This window comes from Pleurodeles waltl, chromosome 9 (assembly GCF_031143425.1).
Source record: "Pleurodeles waltl isolate 20211129_DDA chromosome 9, aPleWal1.hap1.20221129, whole genome shotgun sequence".
Taxonomy (NCBI): Eukaryota; Metazoa; Chordata; class Amphibia; order Caudata; family Salamandridae; genus Pleurodeles; species Pleurodeles waltl.
Window position 1 is genome coordinate 1,009,941,611 of NC_090448.1, and position 21,850 is coordinate 1,009,963,460.

The 21,850-nt window shown below is 45.3% G+C and overlaps 1 protein-coding gene across 1 annotated transcript in view; it reads right to left on the bottom strand.

Moving 5' to 3' along the window:
* Window positions 1–21,850, bottom strand: part of INO80 (INO80 complex ATPase subunit) — a 626,594-nt gene that overhangs the window by 154,992 nt on the left and 449,752 nt on the right. Inside the window, exon 25 of the mRNA XM_069208609.1 lies at window positions 13,370–13,510. Coding sequence (XP_069064710.1) covers window positions 13,370–13,510 — 141 coding nt within the window. The remainder of the gene's footprint in view (window positions 1–13,369; window positions 13,511–21,850) is intronic.

Below are 21,850 nucleotides of genomic sequence, written 5' to 3' on the forward strand. Positions count from 1 at the left end.
GAACAGGGTCCCTCAAACCCTGACTCCAAAAATAATAGTCAGAGATGCTGGTTCCCTCACAGGAGAGACCAACACCTCTGAAATCACTGAGGATAACCCCAGTGAAGAGGACATCCAGTTAGCCAGGATGGCCAAAAGATTGGCTTTGGAAAGACAGATCCTAGCCATAGAGAGGGAAAGACAAGAGATGGGCCTAGGACCCATCAATGGTGGCAGCAACATAAATAGGGTCAGAGATTCTCCTGACATGTTGAAAATCCCTAAAGGGATTGTAACTAAATATGAAGATGGTGATGACATCACCAAATGGTTCACAGCTTTTGAGAGGGCCTGTGTAACCAGAAAAGTGAACAGATCTCACTGGGGTGCTCTCCTTTGGGAAATGTTCACAGGAAAGTGTAGGGATAGACTCCTCACACTCTCTGGACAAGATGCAGAATCTTATGACCTCATGAAGGGTACCCTGATTGAGGGCTTTGGATTCTCCACTGAGGAGTATAGGATTAGATTCAGGGGGGCTCAAAAATCCTCGAGCCAGACCTGGGTTGACTTTGTAGACTACTCAGTGAAAACACTAGATGGTTGGATTCAAGGCAGTGGTGTAAGTAATTATGATGGGCTGTACAATTTATTTGTGAAAGAACACCTATTGAGTAATTGTTTCAATGATAAACTGCATCAGCATCTGGTAGACCTAGGACCAATTTCTCCCCAAGAATTGGGAAAGAAGGCGGACCATTGGGTCAAGACAAGGGTGTCCAAGACTTCAACAGGGGGTGACCAAAAGAAAGGGGTCACAAAGACTCCCCAGGGGAAGGGTGATGAGACAACCAAAACTAAAAATAGTAAAGAGTCTTCTACAGGCCCCCAAAAACCTGCACAGGAGGGTGGGCCCAGAGCCTCTTCACAAAACAATGGGTACAAGGGTAAAAACTTTGATCCCAAAAAGGCCTGGTGTCATAGCTGTAAACAGCATGGACACCAAACTGGAGACAAGGCCTGTCCCAAGAAAGGTTCCACTCCAAACTCCCATCCAGGTAACACTGGTATGGCTAGTCTCCAAGTGGGATCAACAGTGTGCCCAGAGCAAATCAGGGTCCACACTGAAGCTACTCTAGTTTCTGAGGGTGGGGTGGATTTAGCCACACTAGCTGTCTGGCCGCCTAACATGCAAAAATACAGACAGCAACTCTTAATTAATGGGACTAGAATAGAGGGCCTGAGGGATACAGGTGCCAGTGTCACCATGGTGACAGAGAAACTGGTTTCCCCTGGCCAATACCTGACTGGAAAAACTTACACAGTCACCAACGCTGACAATCAGAGAAAAGTACATCCCATGGCAATGGTTACTTTAGAATGGGGAGGGGTCAATGGCCTGAAAAAGGTGGTGGTCTCCTCAAATATCCCAGTGGACTGTCTGCTTGGAAATGACCTGGAGTCCTCAGCATGGGCTGAGGTAGAACTAAAAACCCATGCAGCCATGCTGGGTATCCCTGAACTGGTGTGTGTGAAAACAAGAGCACAATGCAGGGCACAGGGTGAACAAGTAGAGCTGGAGTCTGGAAGAATGGCCCAGCCTACCAAGAGGAAAGGAAAGTCAGTTGGGAAACCAACTGCAACACAGCAAAAGAAAGGGAACCTCTCTTCTCAGGAAGAAGTTCTGCCCTCTGAGGGAACTGAGCCTTTGGAGCTTGAACCTTATCAGGTTGAGCTCTTAGGCCCAGGGGGACCCTCAAGGGAGGAGCTGTGTAAGGGACAAGAAACCTGTCCCTCTCTTGAAGGCCTTAGGCAGCAAGCTGCTGAAGAGTCCAAAGGCAAGAAAAATGGAACGCATAGGGTCTATTGGGAAGATGGACTCCTGTACACTGAGGCCAGAGACCCCAAACCTGGTGCCACTAGGAGAGTGGTAGTGCCTCAGCTGTTCAGGAAGTTCATCCTAACATTGGCCCATGACATTCCCCTTGCTGGACATTTGGGACAAACCAAGACGTGGGAGAGGTTAGTCAACCACTTCTACTGGCCCAATATGTCCAACATGGTTAAGGAGTTTTGCCTCTCCTGCCCCACCTGTCAAGCCAGTGGTAAGACAGGTGGGCATCCAAAGGCCCCCCTCATTCCACTTCCAGTGGTGGGGGTTCCCTTTGAAAGAGTGGGTGTGGACATAGTTGGTCCACTAGAACCTCCCACAGCCTCAGGAAATATGTATATCCTGGTAGTAGTGGATCATGCTACCAGGTATCCTGAAGCTATTCCCCTTAGGTCGACTACTGCCCCTGCAGTAGCCAAGGCCCTCATTGGTATCTTTACCAGAGTGGGTTTCCCTAAGGAGGTGGTGTCTGACAGAGGTACCAACTTCATGTCAGCATACCTAAAGCACATGTGGAATGAGTGTGGAGTGACTTATAAATTCACTACACCCTACCATCCACAAACTAATGGCTTGGTTGAGAGATTCAACAAGACATTAAAAGGCATGATCATGGGGCTCCCAGAAAAGCTCAAAAGGAGATGGGATGTCCTCTTGCCATGTCTGCTTTTCGCTTACAGAGAGGTGCCACAGAAGGGAGTAGGATTCTCACCCTTTGAACTTCTGTTTGGTCATCCTGTAAGGGGACCACTTGCTCTTGTTAAAGAAGGCTGGGAGAGACCTCTCCATGAGCCAAAACAAGACATAGTGGACTATGTACTTGGCCTTCGCTCTAGAATGGCAGAGTACATGGAAAAGGCAACCAAAAACCTTGAGGCCAGCCAACAGCTCCAGAAGTTTTGGTATGACCAAAAGGCTGCACTGGTTGAGTTCCAACCAGGGCAGAAAGTCTGGGTTCTGGAGCCTGTGGCTCCCAGGGCACTCCAGGACAAATGGAGTGGCCCTTACCCAGTACTAGAGAGGAAGAGTCAGGTCACCTACTTGGTGGACCTGGGCACAAGCAGGAGCCCGAGGAGGGTGATCCATGTAAACCGCCTTAAGCTCTTCCACGACAGGGCTGATGTCAATCTGTTGATGGTAACAGATGAGGATCAGGAGGCAGAGAGTGAACCTCTCCCTGATCTTCTGTCATCAGACCCACAAGATGGCACAGTAGATGGAGTGATCTACTCAGACACCCTCTCTGGCCAACAGCAAGCTGATTGTAGGAGAGTCCTACAACAGTTTCCTGAACTCTTCTCCTTAACCCCTGGTCAGACACACCTGTGTACCCATGATGTGGACACAGGAGACAGCATGCCTGTCAAAAACAAAATCTTTAGACAGTCTGACCATGTTAAGGAAAGCATCAAGGTGGAAGTCCACAAGATGCTGGAATTGGGAGTAATTGAGCGCTCTGACAGCCCCTGGGCTAGCCCAGTGGTCTTAGTCCCCAAACCTCACACCAAAGATGGAAAGAAAGAGATGAGGTTTTGTGTGGACTACAGAGGGCTCAATTCTGTCACCAAGACAGATGCTCATCCAATTCCAAGAGCTGATGAGCTCATAGACAAATTAGGTGCTGCCAAATTCCTAAGTACCTTTGACTTGACAGCAGGGTACTGGCAAATAAAAATGGCACCTGGAGCAAAAGAAAAGACAGCATTCTCCACACCTGATGGGCATTATCAGTTTACTGTTATGCCCTTTGGTTTAAAGAATGCCCCTGCCACATTCCAAAGGTTGGTGAATCAAGTCCTTGCTGGCTTGGAGTCCTTTAGCACAGCTTATCTTGATGATATTGCCGTCTTTAGCTCCACCTGGCAGGATCACCTGGTCCACCTGAGGAAGGTTTTGAAGGCTCTGCAATCTGCAGGCCTCTCTATCAAGGCATCCAAATGCCAGATAGGGCAGGGAACTGTGGTTTACTTGGGACACCTTGTAGGTGGAGGCCAAGTTCAGCCACTCCAACCCAAGATCCAGACTATTCTGGACTGGGTAGCTCCAAAAACCCAGACTCAAGTCAGGGCATTCCTTGGCTTGACTGGGTATTACAGGAGGTTTGTGAAGGGATATGGATCCATTGTGACAGCCCTCACTGAACTCACCTCCAAGAAAATGCCCAAGAAAGTAAACTGGACTGTGGAATGCCAACAGGCCTTTGACACCCTGAAACAGGCAATGTGCTCAGCACCAGTTCTCAAAGCTCCAGATTATTCTAAGCAGTTCATTGTGCAGACTGATGCCTCTGAACATGGGATAGGGGCAGTTTTGTCCCAAACAAATGATGATGGCCTTGACCAGCCTGTTGCTTTTATTAGCAGGAGGTTACTCCCCAGGGAGCAGCGTTGGAGTGCCATTGAGAGGGAGGCCTTTGCTGTGGTTTGGTCCCTGAAGAAGCTGAGACCATACCTCTTTGGGACTCACTTCCTAGTTCAAACTGACCACAGACCTCTCAAATGGCTGATGCAAATGAAAGGTGAAAATCCTAAACTGTTGAGGTGGTCCATCTCCCTACAGGGAATGGACTTTATAGTGGAACACAGACCTGGGACTGCCCATGCCAATGCAGATGGCCTTTCCAGGTTCTTCCACTTAGAAAATGAAGACTCTCTTGGGAAAGGTTAGTCTCATCCTCTTTCGTTTGGGGGGGGGTTGTGTAAGGAAATGCCTCCTTGGCATGGTTGCCCCCTGACTTTTTGCCTTTGCTGATGCTATGTTTACAATTGAAAGTGTGCTGAGGCCTGCTAACCAGGCCCCAGCACCAGTGTTCTTTCCCTAACCTGTACTTTTGTATCCACAATTGGCAGACCCTGGCATCCAGATAAGTCCCTTGTAACTGGTACTTCTAGTACCAAGGGCCCTGATGCCAAGGAAGGTCTCTAAGGGCTGCAGCATGTCTTATGCCACCCTGGAGACCTCTCACTCAGCACAGACACACTGCTTGTCAGCTTGTGTGTGCTAGTGAGGACAAAACGAGTAAGTCGACATGGCACTCCCCTCAGGGTGCCATGCCAGCCTCTCACTGCCTATGCAGTATAGGTAAGACACCCCTCTAGCAGGCCTTACAGCCCTAAGGCAGGGTGCCCTATACCATAGGTGAGGGTACCAGTGCATGAGCATGGTACCCCTACAGTGTCTAAACAAAACCTTAGACATTGTAAGTGCAGGGTAGCCATAAGAGTATATGGTCTGGGAGTCTGTCAAACACGAACTCCACAGCACCATAATGGCTACACTGAAAGCTGGGAAGTTTGGTATCAAACTTCTCAGCACAATAAATGCACACTGATGCCAGTGTACATTTTATTGTAAAATACACCACAGAGGGCACCTTAGAGGTGCCCCCTGAAACTTAACCGACTATCTGTGTAGGCTGACTAGTTTTAGCAGCCTGCCACAAACCGAGACATGTTGCTGGCCCCATGGGGAGAGTGCCTTTGTCACTCTGAGGCCAGTAACAAAGCCTGCACTGGGTGGAGATGCTAACACCTCTCCCAGGCAGGAATTGTCACACCTGGCGGTGAGCCTCAAAGGCTCACCTCCTTTGTGCCAACCCAGCAGGACACTCCAGCTAGTGGAGTTGCCCGCCCCCTCCGGCCAGGCCCCACTTTTGGCGGCAAGGCCGGAGAAAATAATGAGAAAAACAAGGAGGAGTCACTGGCCAGTCAGGACAGCCCCTAAGGTGTCCTGAGCTGAGGTGACTCTAACTTTTAGAGATCCTCCATCTTGCAGATGGAGGATTCCCCCAATAGGGTTAGGATTGTGACCCCCTCCCCTTGGGAGGAGGCACAAAGAGGGTGTACCCACCCTCAGGGCTAGTAGCCATTGGCTACTAACCCCCCAGACCTAAACACGCCCTTAAATTTAGTATTTAAGGGCTACCCTGAACCCTAGAAAATTAGATTCCTGCAACTACAAGAAGAAGGACTGCCCAGCTGAAAACCCCTGCAGCGGAAGACCAGAAGACGACAACTGCCTTGGCTCCAGAAACTCACCGGCCTGTCTCCTGCCTTCCAAAGATCCTGCTCCAGCGACGCCTTCCAAAGGGACCAGCGACCTCGACATCCTCTGAGGACTGCCCCTGCTTCGAAAAGACAAGAAACTCCCGAGGACAGCGGACCTGCTCCAAGAAAAGCTGCAACTTTGTTTCCAGCAACTTTAAAGAACCCTGCAAGCTCCCCGCAAGAAGCGTGAGACTTGCAACACTGCACCCGGCGACCCCGACTCGGCTGGTGGCGATCCAACACCTCAGGAGGGACCCCAGGACTACTCTGATACTGTGAGTACCAAAACCTGTCCCCCCTGAGCCCCCACAGCGCCGCCTGCAGAGGGAATCCCGAGGCTTCCCCTGACCGCGACTCTTTGAACCTAAAGTCCCGACGCCTGGGAGAGACCCTGCACCCGCAGCCCCCAGGACCTGAAGGACCGGACTTTCACTGGAGAAGTGACCCCCAGGAGTCCCTCTCCCTTGCCCAAGTGGAGGTTTCCCCGAGGAATCCCCCCCTTGCCTGCCTGCAGCGCTGAAGAGATCCCGAGATCTCTCATAGACTAACATTGCGAACCCGACGCTTGTTTCTACACTGCACCCGGCCGCCCCCGCGCCGCTGAGGGTGAAATTTCTGTGTGGACTTGTGTCCCCCCCGGTGCCCTACAAAACCCCCCTGGTCTGCCCTCCGAAGACGCGGGTACTTACCTGCAAGCAGACCGGAACCGGGGCACCCCCTTCTCTCCATTCTAGCCTATGTGTTTTGGGCACCACTTGGAACTCTGCACCTGACCGGCCCTGAGCTGCTGGTGTGGTGACTTTGGGGTTGCTCTGAACCCCCAACGGTGGGCTACCTTGGACCAAGAACTGAACCCTGTAAGTGTCTTACTTACCTGGTAAAACTAACCAAAACTTATCTCCCCTAGGAACTGTGAAAATTGCACTAAGTGTCCACTTTTAAAACAGCTATTTGTCAATAACTTGAAAAGTATACATGCAATTTTTATGATTTAAAGTTCCTAAAGTACTTACCTGCAATACCTTTCAAATGAGCTATTACATGTAGAATTTGAACCTGTGGTTCTTAAAATAAACTAAGAAAAGATATTTTTCTATAACAAAACCTATTGGCTGGATTTGTCTCTGAGTGTGTGTACCTCATTTATTGTCTATGTGTATGTACAACAAATGCTTAACACTACTCCTTGGATAAGCCTACTGCTCGACCACACTACCACAAAATAGAGCATTAGTATTATCTATTTTTACCACTATTTTACCTCTAAGGGGAACCCTTGGACTCTGTGCATGCTATTCCTTACTTTGAAATAGCACATACAGAGCCAACTTCCTACAGTCTATTTTTAAACTAAGAAGGGAATAACAATGGAGCATTTTCTAGCCCTTTTCTAAGAGGAGATGCAAAATAAAGATTAGAGTCCCGTCTAGGCCTATTAGAGTAAAGTCTAGCCAGGCCTACAGAGGAAAGTAGCTTTTGCATTTTATTTCACTGTGAGGGTGCACCACTCCGAATAGGTAGTGTGCCCTGGCCTTATATAATAGCACACTGACCTGAAGGATTTACAAGGCATTTAGGGATGACTTATGAATATATAAAAAAAATCTGCTTATCCTACGTGGCAAAGGCACTTTTCTCTGACATGTATTCAGCCCAGTGCATTTAAGCTGCAACCCAGCCCATAGCACAGTAGTGCTCCTAGCAGAAATACGTTTTTGTCACATACGTGGGCGGTGTAAATACACACTACAGCCTACATATGACATTTAACTTTCCGTATCGATGCACTTTAGGTACCATTTACAATGGACTAATAGGAAAGTTACATAGACCAAATAGTAAGTCCCAGTGTACAGCACATATTAGAGGGGACATACAGGCACTTTAATACTGTTTAAAAGTGGGTAAATGCACAGAGTCCTAAAAACAGCAGCAACAGGATACAGAAAAAGGCAAAGAATCCAGGGTGACCATGCAGAAAAAGACTAATTCGCTTCATTAAAGTGTCAAAACGTTCGGGTAGAGTGGATTAAACTAAAGAAGTACACGCAGTCTACGTCAGGTAAGATGGGGGCAGCATAAACATGCACACTGGAGAAAAGAAAAATATGGTTATGGGTGACCACTAAATGGAAACAAAAACTGAGATATTTTCTCAGTTGCCAGTCAAAAGGACCTGAAAGTCAGAACAGCAAGGCTACTAAAATGACATCACACAAAGGCTGCAAACAAAAAGTAAGAACAAAAATGATGCACATTTTGTTCTACAGATAAAGATCCTTGCTTGCTTTTGGGTGGGACAAGCATACTAACCCACTCCCTCCAGCTCTTGACAAGTCACTTCAATAACTCATTTTGAGTTTCTCCTATTGAGAAAATGAAGCTAAAATGCACCTCTTCTGGACCTTGGTTAAAAATAGGTGTGTAAGAGAAGTCCAGCACTCAAATAACAACTGATGCTAAAAGTCCTAATACTCAGCAAATGAAAAAGTAAAACTGGAACACTGACTAAACAAACTTATCTAATGTATAATGACCCAGTAACTCCAACATACATATCAAAACAATCTTACACCCAAACACAAACTTTGACAATATAACTCCTGCATCATCTACAAATATGTAAAGTGCACCCAGTTTGTTGTCCAAGATGTCACACTTGCTAAAAGTGCCACTCGAAAAGGAGATTGCTTAAGAATCATTTAATCATTGATAAGATAGAAGAAATTACCTAAATGGACCAATCACTAACAACATTCGGTTATGTCTGAACTGTTACAATTTTCTGGCTGTGCTGAATGAACAAGTTACCTTCAGTAATGCTCTTTCTGGTGGATATTCTATCTAACCACAGATTTCTCACCTTGTGAATATCCCAAGGCACCAGACAGGATCCCAAAAATTCAAAGCGCTGCTTCAGAATGCTGGTAAATGGTGCTGAGCAATTTTGTTTTGAAGCAGTTCTGCTCTGGAATTGATTAATGGAGTGGAATATACGTGCAAACCCATGTACACGGACGTCAGTTCCTTACAGGAAGTCTTCTGCACCCTCAAAGAGCTTACTGTAAAATTCAACAAACCAGTGTGAAGATTCCTAAATTGGAATCTTTTTGGATGGAAGAGACCATACAAGAGAAGGTGGGGGTTGGGAGGGCAGTGAGGCATCAGTAGTTAAACTAAGCATCCACCAGAAAGAGAGTTATCAGAGGGAATAACATTGCTCTCCTGATGGATGCTTCTAACTGTAGAACCCACACCTTGTGGCAAGTTACCAAGGCAGTATCTCCCAAGGTGGCGAGTCTGTGGAATGGCTCAGACTAAAGTCCTGTAGGACCAAGCAGGCAAAGTGCCCATCTCTACAGAGCTGGCTGTCAAGGCACTAGTGCTTTGTGAACACATGCAATAATGCCATGTAACTGCCTGACAGACATTTAGAACAGGCGCTCAAGTGTGTCAATGCAGTGTTAGCATTTTTGCCTCTGGTGGAATAAGACTGGAGGCTGCTTCTTTGCAAATGTGTAACATATCTTAATGCACAGGACTATCCGTTTAGATAGATGGTCTGTTTCTACATTGTTTTGCCCTTCTTTGCCTCAGAGAACCCCCAAAAAGAGCTGATCGTCCACTTGATACGTTTGATATGAAAACTGTGTGCTCTCTTGAGGCCCTAACAATGGAGTCCCTCTTTCTCTTTTGAGGGATGAGGCAGAGCAAAGAAGGTCGGTAGAGTGATGCCTTGTCTGATGTGAAAATACATGACCACCTGCAGCAGGAATGTTGCTCAAGTCCTGAGCACCAGTTTGTCCACGAAAAAGGTGGTATAAGAAGGCTGGATTGAGACGACCTGAAGTTCGATCGTCAGGCATGCAGACATTATCGCCACCAGTAAGACAGTTTTTAAGGTTATTAGGCTCAACAAACAATTATGCATTGATTTGCAAGGGGTACACATCTGAAAGGTGAGGACTAAATTAAAGTCTTACTGTGGTATCACAAAGGGTCTTTTAGGAAACAATACTGCAAGCCTTTTATAAAACACATCACGACTGGTGAATTAAACAAGGAGGTCTGGTCTTACAAACATAGAAAGGGCAACAGATTAGATAGGTAGCCTTTAACTGTGCCCAGAGGGAAAAAAAAACCATCAAAAACACATCTGACAACTTCACTCCAAGGGGTGTAACTAAGGGGTGCCACACCAAGCACCAAACTTGTCCCAAAGCACTTCATATACAGATTTTGTGGAAGGACCCCTGGCCCCTACAATGACAACAACCTTGTGAATGAGATCAAAAAAATTCAACAGTTGTCCTGAATCTCCAAGTATTGAGGTGCAGATTGTGCAGCCTCGGGTCAAAACCTTGTCCTGCTGCTGCAACAGGAGATTCTCCCGCAATGGAAGCCTGGTCAGAGAGCAGATACTCGGGGTCCACATGTTCCACGTACCACACGCTCCTGACCCACCACATTGCCACTAGGATGACTAGGGATTGGTCAATTCCTGATCTTCTTCAGCACTCTGCAGGAAAGGCAGCGGTGGAGGTCACATAGGACGACCTGTGCTGCACTCTAGAGAGAATGCATCTCCAAGAGAGGAATTTCAATTGAACTCCAGCATGCAAAAGTACTTACACTGAGCCTTCTTGGTGGTGGTGGACAGATCTACCCAGGGTTCTCCCCACTGCTGGAAGATGTCCTGCACCACCTCTAGATGTAATTGGCATTTGTGATCCACTAGACATCGCCGACTGAGGTCTTCTGCCATGGTGTTTAATGATCCCACCAGGGAAATCCCCTGATGATCCAGCCAGCTTCTGAGGCACAGTCTCCTGGCCCAGAACCCTGGACCTTACCCATTCTGCTTGTTGCAGTAGAATAGTGGCAGTGGTGTGTTCTGTGAGAACCTGCAGAAAGGCCTTCAGCGTCAAGCGAACAGCCCACAACTCCAACAAGTTGGTGTGGAAGTGGGTCTCTGTTGGAGACCAAAGACCTCTGACCTCCACATCTCCCAAATAGTCTCCTCCACATAGTAGTGAGGAGTAACTACAGTTAGCTCTGAGTGGAGTTGGGAGAGGGGTTTGCCGCTATTCCAACTGTGGTACAGCAGCCACAATTGCAAATCGGTTGCAGTCTCTTCCAATATATTGATGGAATGCAACAGGTTTCCTTGGTGCTGGGCTCACTGAGGCTCTAGATCCCACTGCAATGCTTGCATGAGCCATCTGGCATGATTGTTGAGCAGGATGCATGGAGCTAATAGGTTCAGAATCCTAAGATCCACCCTTACTGAGAACCAGGACAGAGACTGAAACATCAGAATCATAGTACAAATGTCCTGGACTTGCTGGTCAGGAGGAAAAGCTTGAATACACATTGTATCCAGGATTGCTCCAAATAAAGCCAGCCTTTGCCAAGAAGTCAAATGTGACTTCAGCAGGCTGACGAAGACCCGATCAATGTCTAGGGGTTCACTGTCATCTGCAGGTGGTCCACAACAGACTGTGGCAAGCCCCCTTTCAGCAGCCAGTCGTCGAGGTAGGGGAAGACTAGTACCCTTGACCAACTCAGATAGGCGGCAGCCACCAACATCACCTTTGTGAATACCCCAGGAGCACTGGTGAAGCAAACTGAAATTGCTTCTGACCCACCTTGAACTGTATATAGCGTCTGTGGGCCTGCAAGGCGGAGATGTGAAAATAAGCTTCCTGCAGGACCAACTGCACCATCCCGGATAAATGGCAGAAAGATCTTTGGCTGAAGTGAACATTTTGGATTTCTTTTTGCTCCAGAAGGCATTGAGATGCCAAGGTCTATAGTAGGAACGATGACTCCACCCTTTGTTTGCACCGGAAAGTAATATGAATTTTAAAAAAAACAACTAAAAAAAACGTCCCTACTTCCATTTTTGGGACCCTCTCTACGGCTTCCTTGGGCTGCACTTCCTGGTGTAAGAAGGACAGATTGCCCTCCAACCAGTATTCGACCATAGGTGCCAGGTATGGTGGGTCTAGAAAGAAAGGCTGGGCATAACCCTGCTGGACAATCTGCAGGATCCATTTTTCAATGAGATGTTTTGCCACTCCCACAGGAAGTGGCAATGAAGGGGGGCCAGCTCAGTGATGAGTGAGGTATCCAGCCCAGTGACATTCTGCAACCCCATGTACTAGTTGTCTTTGCATGAAGGCGGGGCAAATCTGTCAGAAAGGGGATCAAAGAAACCAGATGGCACCAAGGGCGAACACACTGCAGACCCTTGGTGCCCAAACGCACACCACAGGGAAATGTGCCAAAAAAGTGCAGAATAGGCTCTTGAAAGTCTATGACTTGCTGCAGTGTCACCAATGGGACTAGTAATTTGTGGTGCATCAGGACAGGGATTAAATTGTCTCCTTCATGGAATGGGAGCAAGACAGAGGTTTCTTCTTTGACTTATCCAAAAAACGTCAAACTTAGGAAAATTAACCTTGGGAACGACTTAAGGAGCAGGAACTCAAATGGGCCTGCACTCTCATGTCGAACTTGGAGCAGGACCTATGTGGAGTGTTCAGGTGCTTTGCCGCGTAGAACTCTGCCTCGTTATCTCGGATGGCTTTCAGATTTATCTGGGTGCATGCCTTGGAACCATGCAATGAGCCTAAGCACCAAAGGCCGAACTTATGGGGGTCTGTGACAAACATACGTTTGCAATAGTTCCTGCAAGGCTTAAACCCTGTAGTGTTAGTAGGTGACATCCCTTGCACACTGGAAAATGTTCTGAGGAAAAATCTCTTTACAATTGAAGAAAAAGAGGAGTAGAGCTCCAGATCTGTGTCTTAAGGCGCAGAAAGAAAGGAACTGATGTCAGAGTGCACTAGTGGCCCTTTTATGTAGCTCCATTCGTCTCTTCCAGAAACGCATACACAGGGAGTTGCACAGCACCACCTACTGGCAGGCCGGAGCACTGCTTTGAAGTTTCCAGATCCAGACTGGTGCCTGGGGATATTCATAGAGTGAAGAATCTGCGATTAAAAACACCCATCAGAAAAACAGATGTAAAATTTAATATTTAATTGTAAAACTGAAATGATAAACATATAATTATTAAAAGAATTACATATGTACTATTTTTATATTTCTTAGCACTAACAGTTATTTATATTGTCGACTATTTTCAATAGTTTAATTCAATATTGATTCCTATGGGTTTTATTTTAAGTCTCTACCCTCATTATTTTCCATGAGAGTGTGTAGCAGCCCCAGTGGTCGGCCAAGTGTAGTAACTGGACTTTCTACAGAAGTGTAAGTTACAACAAAACGCAGTCTGTGGATGTCTAAAAGAATCAGGCCCTATTTGGCAGGTTAGTTCCCAGTTTTTACAATACCCACAGGCACACTTTTGCACCACTTGTTTCAAGCCACTAAGTTTGAATTGTACTTCAAAAAACACAGTCCATTTACTCCCAGTAACCCTTACCAGTGTTGTGCCACGACACACAAATGACGGCAGCTCGGTGACTTGGGAGTAGTGCATTCTGGGGCATGGGGACTTTCGTCGATGTATTGCATGGTCCAAACGGCCAGAAATTGCTTTACAAAAGCTACTAAACACCAGGTCCTTGGAAACAAATGAAAAAAATACGTTAAAATGGAATTTCATTTCTAAAACATCTCAACAATAATGGTGCTTTTCTGACGGAGATTGGCGGAAAGTCAGTTATTATAGAAACACTTTAGGAAAAATACAAGTCTTCTCCAGCATTGCTATCATTTATAGAACGAAATACATTGAAACATCTCCCCTCACAATGCTATGAACAAACGGTATATTCTTATTTTATTTAAATCCATGTTTATTTTCTTTTTAATTAAAGGCATAAATAAATATACAAACGTTACATTTTAAAACACCTACTCGAACAGCATAACAGCCTTCAGAGGGCTCAAAAGTTGTCAGCTGATTTGACTAAATACAGAACATCAATTCATCACATATAACTTTCCTAGAATTATTTAGCATAAGTCTAAACATATTCATCCTTAATTCATCTAACGGTTTATGGAAAGTCAATAAATGCAGAAAAGATGCAATTGTGTTATCACAGAGGCGACAGAAGTTCTTACATGACTGAATTTTACCCGTAGTAACGTTTAACTTTTTACAGGACCTTCAAAATGTTCATATTGTTTGATGCTAGAGTGGCCCGTGTGGTGTTCATAATAACTCCACAATGAACACTTCTTTATGTACCAACGGTCCGGCAACAGTTATAACCTCGTTAACGCTTTTCCTTTCCTTCTCGTGGACCAGGAGTATACTAAATTGACAGGTAACCTGGCACATTCTCTACGGTCCATTGCTTTCTTATTTTAAGTGACTTCCCGCCTTAGAAAGCGCTTGCAATATGAACTCAACATTGGTGGTCACCTGTGACGACTTATTACAGGCGGGCAGTGATATCAAGTGCGCCCTGCAACTCCCCCGCAGCAGGCCGCCCTATATCACCGCCCGGACACCTAAAGCGTAAACAGGATGCTGTAGGTGAAGGCTGAGAATGCATTAGAATCAAACGTTCAGGCATTTTGATACCAAAGGGCTTAGATTTTAATGGGTTTAATGTAATGCATCCTAAACATCTGCTGATGCCTTGGTTTAGCGCTGAAACCAGAAACACCAGCGTTAGCCTAAACAGCTGAGAAGACAAGACGCAACAATCTGAGTCTCAAACAATGCACAGAAGGCTAGGCACTATCAGACGTACCTTGACACGGGTGTAAAGTAGCCACAACTCTACGCAGTGAGTATTAAAAGCAGCATCATCACTTCTAACTTCATTAAGGCACTCTGCATGGAATCTTTCAGTGACACAATATCCCCATTACCCACGGTTGCAGGTACTTTATCCCATATATCTTAGTACTGCATAAATCAGGAATGGCCCGTTTTGACATCAGCTACTCCTCAAACATAAATATGGAAACAGTGAGGAGAAAAGCTTTAAAACGTCATCCTGACTCAAAACCCAGAAGCAAACTGTTCATTCAAGATTGACTTCAAAAATGACCGCCTGCTGCTGGGCATAAAAGCTTGACAATGTGCTATAACCACAGACAGCTGTCCTTTGTCCCTGTCAAACACGCAAACACCACCCTTGAAAACATCACTGGACTCTACTCAGCTCAGTGACCACACCGACAGGTTACAACAATGATCCCCTCCAAAAGACTACTCACGAGCGATGCAGGGGTATGGGGTTAAACCGAGGCCGCTTGCAGTGTAGGGAGTCACCTAGCCAGAGCAATGGTTCCTTCAAGTACCTCCTTGTGAAATGACTCGCAGGATAGGAATCCTCCTTTGATTGTGCAGTTGTCTACCAGCCTCTGAAGAAGCCGGCAAGCATGTTTGCTTTGAAGATAATTAACATGGCACAATTTGCTAAGTACATAATTACACTCTTGAAGTGTCCTCCCTTGAGAGATCTGTACACCTGGCATGTCGACCGCTCCAACTCAAATGTGCCAGACGTGACTGACAGAATGGACAGTCCCGGTTGTTTACAAATGGTCAGCTACCTTAATAACTAGTTTTGTCACGCTCTCAACCTCTCAGATACAAGACTAGCCACATCACACTGCCACTGCCTATCCTGGTTTTGTCACACACAACACTTCTCCTTCAGGGATGGGCTTGTCTCTGGAGAAGGCTCTCTGTGCCAGAGAATCAGTTTAGTAGATTAATTGTAGATATCCTGCACTAAACCCTCCCTGTCTAGGCTGCTTGCCATGCCAGTGTGATTGCTCCACATTGGGAATTAATGTCCTGTTGGATAAGAACATGATCACTTCCCTCGACCAAGTGGCATCCTGTACTAAACTAAAGGGCAATTTGACAATATAATTTAAAAATAATTCTGTGATGAGACGAGGCTCCAAAAATGCTGTTGAAGGATGCAGAAATGCATCTGAGGAAATCAAATTGTGACATATAGTATAGCTACTATATCAGTAAGGATTTGAACACATTTCTCGGCCTAACAATGATGACACTGCCAAATTTGCATAATTAAAGTTGTGAACTAGGCCAAATAACCCTTGAGGTATTACCAGAGGTTTCACTCAGACGATTCCATCCCAACATTTATGTGACACTATAATACAATACAAACAAATTTATGGAGTGCACAGCTGCCTCTGAAGAGACGTTCTAGCGCCTGCAGCATCGGTCAATTTTCAGAGGCAAAAGTGCTTCCAAGGCACCAAAGTGAAATTTGAGGGACGTTCCAGATCCCAGCAGTAAGTAAAGAGAACAACCTTCCTCCTTTTGCTTTGAGCACCAGGGGAGTTTGAAGTAGTCTGTGACTGCTGGATCTCAGAGATCAGGATTGGGAATAGGCCTTAATTCTTTTTCTTAAGAATGCAGGCCCTCTAGGATCCAAAGCTTTAAAGGCCAAAGTGAGCACCTTAAATTGGACTCGCTTAACAGTAGGCAGCCAACGAAGGTGTGAAGATGCAACATTACTGATTGAGAGAGAGGAATTTTCAAGATCATTCTGGCGGCCACATTTTGCACTATCTGTAGACAACGCAGTAAGTAAACACATAGACCCAAATAAAGTCAAATAATGACTATTCATGTAGTCCAGTTTGCACACCACAAAGGAGTGAACAATAGTCCTACACGTGTCATGGGCACAAGATACAGCATTCTCGTTAGAGATTAAAGAGTAGCAAAGCAGCTGGCCAATGTAGTTTTCACTTGGGGAGCAAATAAAAATCAGAGTCGAAGATGATTCCAAGGTTGCTGGCAGTTGATGCAGGAGAAGGAGGTGCTCCAAGTTCCGAAGGCCACCACGTGCACGAGTCAGGATGGCATCTATGCCAAAAAAGAGGACCTCTGTTTGTCAGAGTTAAGCCTAAGGAAATTATTACTCATCAAATCCCCAACAAACTTTACGCCAATTTTAAAAGTTAAGGGACCACAAATCCTTCTAAAGGAAGGATAAAAGCAATTGGGTGTTGTCAGCATAGGAAATCACCCTGAGACCCCATGTTTCAGCCAGGCTCGCTATCGACTCCAGATAAATACTGAAAAGAGTTGGACTTAGAGCGGAGCCCTGCAGCACTCCACACTCCAAAGCTTTTGCATAAGAGAAAAAGGAGATAACAAGACATATTTTGTCTTGATTTGGTCAAGATTCTCTTTTATAAACTGCGAGACTTCCAGCGGGGCCGAAACAGTGTTGTATCCAAACATAAAGCCAGATTGGGAGTCGTGAAAAAGATGGTTAGACTCCAAAAATGTCACAACTGTCTATTCACAAGTTTCTCCAGCCTTTTAGCCACGGCCAGCAAAAGAGATCGTTGGGTAGTTACTTAAGATCGTGGGGTCCACGCTGGGTTTTTTGAGTAATGGAAACAGAAAAGCCTGGCTCCAACACTAAGGAACGTGGGTCGAGTCGATGGAGGAATTCAACAGTTTATTCCGGATAGGGTTCACCGGGGAGGAGGCCAGTTTAACAATGTCTGGTGGACATTGCTCCAAAGGAGAGCCAGACTTGCATTTGGCCAGTTCTGGCAGAGAGTCTCTCAGGGATATAGGACTAAGGTTTGCAAAAACTGTCCCAGAGGACGAGTTGGCCTCCACGACAGGCATGGCTCCTGTATTCCTGGGGAATTCGTCATAGATAGCTCAAATCTTATTATGGAAAAACACTGAGAGCTCTTCACATAAATTAGCGGGAAAAAGTGGGCTTATTCTGAAGAGCACTCGGACAGAAGAAGCTATTCACAATTTTTAAAAAACTCCCAAGGTATGTTGGCTGCTTGGCCGGGAGAAGGAGATATGCTCCTTGAAGGCTCTCATAATAGCTCTACAATAAGATTTCAGGGCTGCTATAAATGTATTTTTGACCTCAGCATTGTAAGATTTCCTATAAATAAGTTCTAGCCGTTTACATAAAGCCTTCTCCTTTGTTGAATACAATGAAAACCAAGAGGCAGACAGTGTCTTCCTTTTATTAACAGATTTTGTTTCCAGGGGCAATATGATGAAACGCCTCTGCAAGCCAATTATTATAGTTTTCTATACCTCGATACAGGATGCCTGACATTTCGAAAGGATTAGATAAAAGTGTCTCCACTGAAGAGCATTCAGAAATTTTATGCCATGTTCTCAAAGTTTTATACACACTATTTGACTGATTACGCACCATAGGGGGAGTGATCACAAAAGGAATTAAAAAGTGATCTGACCAGGTTAGTTTAGGGCTGACCTAACTGAAAGAATTAGCAGATCAGCAAAAATGTGATCAAGGGTAGGCCCGGCCTTATGATTTTGTTCCTTCACACGCTGTTCCAGATTAAAAACTTCTAAAGTAGTCAAAAACTGTGCAGCGTTAGGGCAATTAGTTTTGTTTACATGTAAATTAAAGTCACTAAGGACTATAAAATTGGAACACAAAAGTGATAATTGACCCAATAGGTCAGAAACACAGGAAACTGACTCAGTCGGGCTATTAGAGGGTCTATACATTAAAAAGCAAGAAAACCTGAAAACAGAGCTAAGAGTAATCAAGAAGGAGAGTTCTTCTATAGGTCCAATATCCGCCAGCTTGTGAGCTGAACAGGTAAAAATAGATCGGTAAATAACTGCAGTACCTCCTCCTGTTCTGTCGGTCCGATTAATATGTTGGATTAAAAAGCCAGGTGGAATGGGTTGGGCCAAGACAGGACCAGAAGCGTCCTTCAGCCAAGTTTCTGTTAGAAACATTAGGTCCCATTTATCCACAAGAGAAGACTGAAAATATTGAGAGCGTGCTTGGGAAAGGATCTACAGTTAATCAATCAAGCAGATAGGGCAGAGCCCTTAGCTCCAGTCTGCTCCTTCAACCCTCCTGAAACAATATAGTACCCGAGTTTGAATGACAGATGGACAAATGTTTTCTGGGAATCAGTAGTCATTAAGGAACATGGGCAAACGGCACACCTAAGCAAAATATAGCTGCATGGAAGCTTACGAAGGTTAAGTAAGTCTGTCCTTGCATAAATAAATGGTAGTATGAGATGGGAGGACCCACCAGCAGCATGGCTGGCGTTGGCTGCAGTCCAGTTGCGGACGGGCACAGACAGCTTGCTGTTGGCATGCTTTCAGCACTTCCACTGTGCATCAGCGGCATGTCCAGCATTAAATGCCACAAGAGAGGAAGTGACATGAGTCTCAAACCACTAGAGGGCCGACCTTAAAACGACATCTAAGTGGTAGGACCACTTTTTTTTGTGAAAAGGTAAAAATGCCACCAAACATAAAATTATTAGCCCTTCACACCCTCCTCAAATCCGAACACACAAACGTTTTAAAAATTTAGCAGCAAAGATAAAAATAGGGCACCTAAAATCTTTAGCGCACCCGCGGCATGTCCGGCATTAAAAGGCATATGAGAGGAAGCAACGTAAGTATCCAACCACTTGAGTGCTGGTTTGTGGCAGCCGTAGGCATGACATTCTGATTTCTAAGGGAAATTGTGGTGGAACAGATCTTATCCTTTTCTCTCAGTTACCTTTGTCTCACACATGCAAAGACAAACAGAAGCAGGAATTGGTTTATTGAATTTTATTGAATCAACTGTGTTCTAGATAAAATGGCATGTACTGTAAAGATTAGGATAATGAAACATAATAATAGCAGAGCGGTGACAAAGAGAGTGAAACATAAGAAGAGTCCCATCATAGTGTCAGACTACTAAGTGTTGGAATTCCTTCCTACGCCACTAAAGTACTATATTAGAGCACAGCAGTGTTAGCCCTAAGCCACCCTTCAGTACCACTGGAAAGACACCAGCACCCATACCTGAATATGGTAGTGGAAATTAAGGGCTGTTGGTCTACCGAGAGTCCTCTCCCATGAAGGCGGAAAAGAAGTCAAGTCTCAGCAGACAGCTGCAGTGAAGCAACAGCATGTGGTGTCAATTTCTGGCTGGAACGTCCCTCTAACGTATAGAGGCAGAAAGATGTTTAATAATAAAAGAGCTGGTGTTCTAAGAAAACTACCCTAACGTGAGAACATGTATGTTTCCCTAAAGTGGCAGAGATTGGGGTGTTCCACAATATCGTGTACAGCCTTGAGCAAAACACAGAACGAAAATGTCAAGCTAAAAGGAATGAAAACAGTTTTTGGGCTAAAAGTGTATTAGATAAAATAAATGAAAACATCAATGCAGAATTAAGCTTATGCTCAGAAAATAAAATAAATTATTACTAGGCTAAAGTGCACAAGCTGCAAGCCTCTGGCTAAAATAACACACCCATAAAAAGCTGCGAAAAAAACCTCACAACAGTTGCAAAGTGACCACGGTTTTTCATTTTTTTTTTCAGGATTCACTTGCCAGTAATTGTTAACTCAAACACTTGGAAAATCCTATCGAGTGTCCAAGTGTAGCTGCTCTGACCACTAAACCATGTTGAAATTAGCTTAAACCCTGGTTGGCACATTTAACTTTCTTTTAAGACCATGATATGGGGTGCAGTCATACAACGATGGCATGGAAATTTAAATGCCACTTGTGGACTGCAGCACCTACTGCGCCATCCACTACAGTTGCAGTAAAAACATAGCTCCAGGCCTAACCTGTATAGCCTGACAGCAGGAGCTTGAACCCTGCTAAACCACATTTTAAATACCACTAAGTGTTCTTTGATGCCTACAAGGTAGGGTGCCTTAAATGTAAAAGTGGAACATGTATGACTTTAGAAATATTCCACCACTGACTAGGCCCAAAATAACATTGGGCAGACTGGCACATAGGAAAAGTCAAGTAAATGCGATATACATTAATCTATAACTTTTGACCTGTACCAGCCTCAGACTGCATTCAAAGAATTATGTTTATATTTAGTAAGAATCTAATCTAATGGCGAGGTCTAATTTTTATTAGATATAAGCCAAATGTAACTTTGAGAAAGTTGTAGGAAAGTCATCCATTTTGCCCTTATCACCTCCCATTTTTAGGTCTCTGATCTAGATGGCGCATATGCACGGTCTTGAAGTGAGAAATGCTGTATCTATATCCTGGACTTCAACCCGCCCATAGCCTTTTCATTTGCTGGCACCATCGTCACTCCATTTTGCAGGTAACCCACTCATCAAGGGCATGCATAAATCATGCTTTTTCCATTGTTTAGCCCTCCCCGAGAGCCTGGCCAGCTACTGTTAATGTACACAGCGGCCATTTTTTAGCCATTGTTTCGAAACTACTTATCTATTTTGTTTTCAATGGGTCACCAGTCCGGCCACACTTTAGGAGCGCTATTGCTCCTGTCACTCAGTTTGTTTCCTATGGCTACTTTCTTTTCCGTGTAGGCTTGGATGTTTAACATTGCTATTTGTGTTTTACGAGCTGTGCCATTCTGTCTATTTTTTTCCCTCTGTTTTTGCCTTTCTGCCTGCCTCTTGTCCTCTGTTTTGACCTCTCTGCTCATTTCTCGCCCTCTGTTTCTGCATCTCTGTCCGTTGCTTGCCCTCTGTTTCTGCCTCTCTGCCAGTTTTCTGCTTGTTTCTTGCCCTCTGTTTGTGCCTTTCTGCTTGTTATGTGCCCCCTGTTTGTGTGCCTCTCTGCCTGTTTCTTGCCCTCTGTTTGTGCCTTTCTGCCTGCTCATTTCTTGCCCTCTGTTTCTGCCTCTCTGCCCGTTTCTTGCCCTCTGTTTGTGCCTTTCTGCTCATTTCTAGCCTTCTGTTTGTGACTTTCTGCTGGTTTCCTGCCCGCAGGTTGTATCTTTCTCCTCATTTCTTACCCCGTTAGTGTCTTTCTGTCCATTTTCAGCTCGTTTCTTGCCCTGCTTGTGCCTTTCTGCTCTATTTTATCTCCTCCCCACCTGCCCTCCTTTACGTCACAACTCTTTCCCTTGCTTCTCAGTGACCCAGGTGATCTGAGAGCACTTACTCCCGCAGTGCGACTATCTTTGG